This window comes from Caloenas nicobarica, chromosome 18 (assembly GCF_036013445.1).
Source record: "Caloenas nicobarica isolate bCalNic1 chromosome 18, bCalNic1.hap1, whole genome shotgun sequence".
Taxonomy (NCBI): domain Eukaryota; kingdom Metazoa; phylum Chordata; class Aves; order Columbiformes; family Columbidae; genus Caloenas; species Caloenas nicobarica.
Window position 1 is genome coordinate 3,500,170 of NC_088262.1, and position 8,029 is coordinate 3,508,198.

An 8,029-nucleotide genomic window follows, 5' to 3' on the forward strand; every position below is an offset into this window, starting at 1 on the left:
GACCGGGAGGCCCCGCCAGCCCGTTCTCTGCCCCACCCTCCCAGGGCTCCGCCCCCTCGCCCCTCCCTCGTCGCACGCCATTGGGCACGGGCCTCGAGGCCCCGCCCCTCAACGTCACGCGAGCCCGCGCGGCCACCGCCTTCAGCGGGTGAGCTCGTGCGTGTCCCGGCTCACGCGCGCTCGGGTCCTGTCACGCGCGGCGGCCGTTAGCCCCCGCTAGCTCCCGTGTCCCTCGAGCGCCTCAGCAGATCCGCTTGGTTCCGTGACCGCCCTCGCCTGGCCCCTCGCCTGCAAACCCTTCCCCTCACGGGCACCCCACGCCCGGCTTCGCGCCACGGTCTCGCCACACCCGCGGGGACCTGCGGTGCCAATAGCTCCGCCCCGTCCAGGCCTTTCCGCGCGTGGTTTTCTCACCTCGCGGGGATTTTTGCTCTGACTGGTCTTTCTGCCTTCGAGGCCCTTTGTCCCTCCTCCTGCGGACCTTCTGCTGTCTCCTTTCCCTCAGCCCTTCAAGCTGTGACGCCTTCGTCCCACCCGAGGCATGTTCACCCCGCGCTGGCCTGCAGCCCCTCACACGCCGCCACCCCCAGTTCCCAAATCCCCGCCAGCGTTCTCCCTGCCCCGGAACACCCAGCCCTGCGCTCCGCTTGCCTCCTCCATCCCGGTTATGCTGCTGTAGTCTCCAGCAATTTATGACCCAGCAGACTTTCTTCGCACCAGGTGTTTTACCTGTATTTCTACTTCTGAGCTGCTTTTTTTTTTTTTTTCTGTGAAACTAGTCCTTTTCAGTATCTCCATTGGTGAATGATGTGCTTTCTTTTCTCCTGACTTCCCTACTATTGCTTAAACGTTATTGTGATGTTCTTATTTAACAAAGCTCAGAACTATAAGGCCCAAAACAAGCTATGTAAAATGTCACTGGTAATTCTTCCTCCTCTGCGTACGTTTGTAAACTACTGCGTGCATCTACAGATTAGCAGAAGTGATTTATTTTGATGGTTTAACACTCAGATGTATCAATGTGCATTTTTGATACTTCTGTGCCCTGAACTGTACACTGAAGTGCTTGGATTGCTGGCAGAGTCATGGATTTCCCCCAGGTTTTATGGTTGGAATTACATCTCCTGTGAAATAGCATGTGCTTTTGTATTCCGCTCCTTGTAAAATGGCCAAACCCATCTGAAACAATCCCAAGTCTGTTGATTTTTGTGGGCATGCGCCAGGGGCAAGCATACTTTTTCTGTCATTCTGTACAATTTAGTTTCGACCTGTCCAGATTACGGTTGAATTGCTTTAAATTGCAATCTCGCATCCCATTTTAGTTAAATTCCTGTGCGCCGCTTTCCTAGGAGACGCAAGACAGGGAGTCTCGGGAAAAGCCTGCGGTGACCTGGCGGTTATTGGGGTAGAAATTGGGCTGTTTATGAGGAAATATAACGTTACTGCCCCAGAGTGTGGCAATCTCCCTGTGCGCACCAGCCCAGCCCCACCCCGAACTACAATTCCCAGCATGCCCCGCGCCGCTTCCCGCGTAACGCCCGGCGCAGTCCTCCGCGCAAGGGGTGCCGGGAGTTGTAGTTTTGAGGCGGGGGCGGGTGTTCGAGTACTTGACGTATGGTCTGTTCTTCCGGGAGCGCGGCGGAGGCCCGTTGCTCCTCATCGCGAGACGAGCCGCATTTCAAACTGGCCAATCAGGACGTTGCTATGGCTCGAACTGGCCAATGGCAGGGCGAGGGCGCGGGAAATTTAAATCCCGCCAGGAGCAGGCGGGGGCAGTGGCAGCGTGCTCGCAGGCTGGCAGCGGCGCGGCGGCGGGAGGACGGCTTGTGCGCGGAGTCTGAGGTGCAGGTCCCTGGCCGTGGGGGCAGGAAGGGAGCCTGTGGCGGGGAGAAGCCGGGTGTGGGGTCGCGGGGCTGTGCGCTGGGCTGTCGGAAGGGAGTGGGTTCCGCTGCCGGGAGTCCCTATGGGGGCTTCCCTCTGGAGTCTTTCGGGTGTCCGCGGTCACAGGTCACTGTGTGGAGTGGGGCTGACAGGGCTGGCGCGTCCCGGAGCGGGCTGTGTGTTCTGGCTGAGTTGTGGCCGAAACAAAGCTGGTATTTTTGCAGCGGGTCACCTCGGAGCCTGCCAAGGTGCAGGGGCTGCCTTTTTAGCAGTGTAGCTGCTAGTGTGCTGCCGGCCGCACCGGCACACCAAGCTCCTTCGAGGGGCCTTTCCATTGCGAAATCTCGCTGTTCCTGTCAAAGGGGGCCGGAGTGGGACTGGATGGGGTGCTTGTGCAATGTAACCACACGACACAGTGAAAACAGTATTTAAAAGTACGTGTGCTGTCCATGGGAAGGAAGACCAATCTTGCTCCTAAAAACAACGACTTTGATAATGTTTGTGGCTGGAAGCGTCTTAAAACCATGCGTGTGTGTCTACTGCTTTTGTGTTAATGCTAGAGCTTGCTGTAACACCCAAGTGTTTAAAGAGACAGCTGTTATGTTACTAGCATGTTCAATCGAGTCAGAGGCTGTTACTGTACATAATACGGACAAGTGTCTGATTCTCAAGTATTGATCTTCTTTTTTTAAATTTAAATCGCATGGAGTAAACTTGCTTTCTTACTGTTTTCAGGTTTATTTTTATCTGTTTCTCTCAAAAATCTGATAAGCAAGATGTCTACTAATGAGAATACCAATACAGCAGCAGCTCGCTTGAACAGATTCAAGAACAAAGGAAAGGATACTACAGTGAGTATTTTTGCCACAGTTCACTACTTCCTAGCCATCATTTCTTTCATCGTGAGTTGTAAAAGCCAAGAATTTACTATGAATGTATATCCTCCAGGAGATGAGAAGGCGGCGTATTGAAGTCAATGTAGAGTTGAGGAAAGCTAAGAAAGATGACCAAATGCTTAAAAGAAGAAATGTTAGCACTTTACCAGATGATGCCACTTCTCCCCTTCAGGAAAACAGAGGCAATCAGGTAAATGGGTACTTGGGACGGGCGCACTTGGCGGTCTTGCAATATGAGCTCATGCAGCCACACTAGTACGAATTCCTTCTCGTGTGAAACACAGCACTACATGTATGTATTACCAGCTTAAGTATATACTGCCAACTCTAATGGACAACGCCTTTAAAACATAGCTTAGGCAGTTATGTTTAAGCCTGCTGTATCAGTGTAATAGTGGTGTGAAGAACTCAACTAAAAAAAAAAAAAAAAACAAACCTTTCAGTAGTTCAGATAACTGTAGTTAAAGCTGTAGCTGATATGGTTTTGGAGTATCACATAACAGTGTAATCTTTTAATAAAAAGTTGTTGTAAACATTCGTAATAATATATAGGACTCTGTAGTCATGAAGACACATGCCTCCCAACAAAGTATTAATGTAACTCTTGATTGTACAGGTTTCAGCACACTGGTCAGTTGAAGAAATAGTCAAAGGAGTTAATAGTAATAATATGGAGCTTCAGCTACAGGCTACTCAAGCTGCCAGGTAAGAGATTTGGAGGTAACCAATTCAGTTGTGCAAGCCAGTAACCAGGCAGGGTAAAAGAATTTGCTTATGAGCTGAAGTGTCTGCTGATGGCAGCATCTATGGCTCTTCTTATCAGTATTTTCAAAACCCGAGTCAGCCTTTTATACAATGTTTAGGAACACTTCATTTAGTAATAATTTCATTGAAATTATGTGGCTTTTGCCTGTTTAAAGTGCCTGAATATTTTACTAGGAAGTAGTAGTTCTTTCTAGTGGTTTTGAGGTGGCAGTCTTGGAGTTGTAGGAGTAAAAATAATAAACCCTTTGTTATAGCAGAATAAGGTATCTTTAAACAGTGTTAATACTTGACTACAGTGTTTAAGTGCAGTGATCTACCTTAGAGTAATGTGAACATTAAGGTGACTGGGGTTTGAAGTATGTCACGTTTCCTTTCTGCTTGCCAGTCTAAAATCTCCTTTAGCAAGCTTGTATATTGCTGCAGTGCTGCTTCTGGCAGCCATTAACCTTCTGTCTGCTGAGAAACACCTGGCAATTCAGATGGATTATGACTCTTGCGGGTCTGCTTTATCTCAGAGTCTGAACAAAACCTCTCATATAGTGAAGACTTGCCAAAAACAATGTTAACAGAGGTTTAGGAAACTAGTGTTCAGCTTGCCTGCATTTCTCTTTCATGTCTTATTGCACTGCCCTCTCTGACTGTTAAGGCAATGCTAAATCTTTTCCTCTTTCAAATATGGATTTGGTGTGCGGTGTGTTTTTTTTTTTTTTTTAGACTGATTAATGGAATCTGTTGTTCAGATCTCTGCAGGCAAAAATAATGCTTTCTGTTTGTCTTTCTCCTCAGGAAACTCCTCTCAAGAGAGAAGCAGCCCCCCATAGACAACATAATTCGGGCTGGTTTGATTCCCAAGTTTGTCTCTTTCTTGGGCAGAGCAGACTGTAGTCCTATTCAGTTTGAATCTGCCTGGGCACTTACCAACATTGCTTCTGGCACATCAGAACAAACAAAGGCAGTAGTAGATGGAGGGGCTATTCCAGCATTTATTGCACTCCTGGCCTCTCCCCACACTCACATCAGTGAACAGGCTGTGTGGGCATTAGGAAATATTGCAGGTATGTCAATATGCTATGCAACTCTTTCACACCTCCTCCTTTATTTAAAATAGGAGGACGTTATTACTGACATGTCATGCACATATAATGTGTCTCATGCAATACCTGGCAAACTGTGTGTTGCATTATGTGGATTGACTCCATATTTCACTTCAGTTTTGACAGAGCTACATAACCATGCTGCAACATGAGGCTTTTTCACATCTCACTGGATGTTTTTGTGATTTATCGATGAGCTCTGCTCTGTGTGTTGACTAGAAGGAACAAGCAAATGGCTCATGCAACTGTGTATGTGATGGCCGATATTCCTTGCTTCCGATTTTTAAAACAACTATATTAATTTAGATCAGGTTTCTAAATACTATTGCATTTACTGTATTATTATGGTTTCCTACAGTTGTGCCTTAAGAGAATAGTGAGTCTTCCTGCAGAGAAAATGAGCTCAATAAGACTCGTCTGATTGGAGTCTTCTTAGGGTTCATCCTTTTACGTTTTTAAACTCACTTATAAGGTACTTTTTGTACCTTGCAATAAAAGAATTCAGTCAAACATAGATATTCCTTCAGCATTACAGTATAGAATCCATTAATGCAACTGCTGATTATAACACATTCGAAGTCCCATATTATGGGAAGAGCTCTGTTCTAGTGGTAGGGCCTAGATATGTTTTCAAATAAATATGCAAATCCCTGTTTTAGTTATAAACTCTAAGAAAAGCTGTATAGAAAATGTATGCTAAATTATCTTTCTCCAACAGAAAGTTAAGCTCAGTGGCCTTTTTATTTTACCTAGCTCTTCTTGAGCAGTAGAGAAAATCATCCTCTAGCACATAATGATTCTGTATGCACACATCCCTCTATTCTGGTCTTCACCTGGCTGTGTTGGTGTTTTTTTTTTTCTCAGGGGATGGTTCTACCTACAGGGATCTGGTTATTAAATTTGGTGCAATTGAGCCGCTGCTGAGTCTACTAGCTGTTCCTGATCTTTCTTCTCTGGCTGTAAGTGTGCAGTATGATTGAAGTTATAATTACTAATAAGTGAACAAACTCAGTGAAACTGTTGTGAACCACTTCTTTCAACTCTTGCAGTCTGGATATTTACGCAATGTTACCTGGACCCTCTCAAACCTGTGTCGTAATAAGAATCCTGCGCCACCCATAGAAGCCATTGAGCAGATTCTTCCAACTCTTGTTAGACTCCTGCACCATGATGACCCTGAGGTGTTAGCAGACACGTGCTGGGCACTTTCTTATCTAACAGATGGTTCCAATGACAGGATAGAAGTTGTAGTGAAAACTGGATTGGTGCCGCAACTTGTGAAACTCCTGGGCTGTAGTGAACTGCCCATAATGGTAAGCATCAGACATGCAGATTGCTGTTGCTTGATTTGAGTCATGAATAACACTACAGTTAGAACAGAGTCCATGTAACTGAATGGTTCTTTTCCTACATAAACCTGATCCTTGTTCCAGGTTTTGTGTAGGTAAGATTTGAGCTTCTATCTTGCCTGGAGACTGCCCCACATGAGGCATAGACTATTGCTGTTGATGGCTGTCACCTTCTTTACATAATCAGTGGATTTAGCACAACAGTCAACGTGATAGAATCATAGAGTCATAGAATAGTTTGGGTTGGAAGGGACCTTCAAAGGTCATGTAGTCCAGCCCCCCCTGCAATGAACTGGGACATCTTTAACTAGATCCTTTTAAAGCTTAGTTTTAACTATAAACTCCTGTGACAAATCCAGATTTCTAGGGACAGTATTTAGTGCTCTGTGCACACTATAATTATAGAATAATAAAAGTGCATTGGCACTTGGGAGATGGTTTTCCTAAGCTCTGTCCTGGGTAGTTGTCTGCAGACTGGCCTTGGAAGATGGGCAGTCTTAACATGCTTGATGTCTGCAGATATAATGGTAATGAGGAGCATAAAGCTCATCAGTACAGAGCATGTCATGCTGTTTAGTGGGACAGCTAGAGTGGAGGGGCATCATGTGTGGCTGTATTTGCTCAAGCACAGATTAGATGAGTACTGTTCCTAAGTACTGTTTTCATATTTGTTTCAGACCCCTTCATTAAGAGCCATAGGAAATATTGTCACTGGTACTGATGAGCAGACGCAGATGGTTATTGACTCGGGAGCACTATCTGTTTTTCCAAGTCTCCTCTCTCATCATAAAAACAACATTCAAAAAGAAGCAGCATGGACGATGTCCAACATCACTGCTGGCCGACAGGACCAGATTCAGCGAGTTGTAGACCATGGTCTTGTGCCTTATCTCATTGGTATTCTGAGGAAGGTAAACAAAAACTGTATTTACTACATTGAGGCTTTTGCTATTACTACTACTATCTGTGTTCAAATACCCTGCTTTTACCTCCACAGGGGGATTTCAAATCTCAAAAGGAAGCTGTGTGGGCTGTGACTAACTACACAAGTGGTGGAACAATTGACCAGATCGTATATCTCGTTCAGGCTGGTGTTGTTGAACCACTACTGAATCTCCTCTCGGCTAAAGACAGCAAAACTGTGCTAGTTATTCTGGATGCTATTTCTAATATCTTCTTGGTAGGTGAATGCAGTATACTCAGTTATTGTCCAAGGTGTTGCTAGTGGTTATACAGTAGTCAGTGCCACGCACCTTGCCTGAGGCTATTCCATGCTTGTCTCTTTTAGGCCGCTGAGAAGATAAATGAGACTGAAAAACTCTGCCTCATGATTGAGGAGTGCGGCGGTCTAGACAAAATTGAAGCTCTTCAGTCACATGAAAACGAACAAGTGTATAAAGCCTCATCCACCCTGATTGAGAAATATTTCTCAGCAGAAGTAAGTGGCTGCAGGATGACTTTTTTCCACTCTTATTTTGTATTCTAGAATTGACTATTAGGCTGAAATGCTACCACTCTTTCAAAACTTTCTACCTCTTTCTTCTAGGAGGAAGAAGACCAAAATGTCGTGCCAGAATCTACTGCTGCCAGCTACACTTTCCAAATTCAGGGCAATACTCCAGATACATTCAGCTTCTAGGTCTTGCAAATACTGCAACCCACCTACAAGTTGTTTGGCACACAAATGACTGCCACTTCTTTGTCTTAATAGTTCCTCTTTGGTTTTTTTTTTTACTGTGTGTTGGTTTTTTTTATATGTGACCTGTAGCACTTTGTCCAACCGAAACATACTTGAACAGTTCAAAACTGTACATATTGTGTGAAATTCTAACTCTAAGCTTCTGAGATACTTGTAAATACTTGTTCTCTTTCTGGATCTCACTGTCCTGTCAGCATGTGCCACTACTCTGCAAACCTCCTCTTAACCTATTACCTTCTACGTAACCTACTGCTGTAATCAATACACTGAGTAGGCTTTTAAAGATGATTCATGTTTGAAATTCAATAAAGTGATATCAATACATCAAATAAAATTGTGGCAATT

At 45.2% G+C, this 8,029-nt stretch overlaps 1 protein-coding gene across 2 annotated transcripts; it reads left to right on the forward strand.

The window, feature by feature from the left end:
* The first annotated feature begins 130 nt into the window (after positions 1-130).
* KPNA2 (karyopherin subunit alpha 2) lies at positions 131-7,672 on the forward strand. 2 transcript variants are annotated; one of them, XM_065647698.1, is made up of 11 exons: positions 131-148; positions 2,617-2,732; positions 2,830-2,967; positions 3,394-3,482; positions 4,329-4,597; positions 5,501-5,595; positions 5,686-5,949; positions 6,663-6,896; positions 6,983-7,165; positions 7,274-7,423; positions 7,532-7,672. In XM_065647698.1, the coding sequence occupies exons 2-11, from the start codon at positions 2,658-2,660 to the stop codon at positions 7,622-7,624; spliced, it is 1,590 nt and encodes a 529-aa protein (XP_065503770.1). In that variant the 5' UTR covers positions 131-148; positions 2,617-2,657; the 3' UTR covers positions 7,625-7,672. The 2 variants fall into 2 exon arrangements, with proteins under 2 accessions (XP_065503770.1, XP_065503769.1); XM_065647697.1 differs by lacking the exon at positions 131-148 and adding an exon at positions 1,799-1,842.
* Positions 7,673-8,029: the final 357 nt, after the last annotated feature.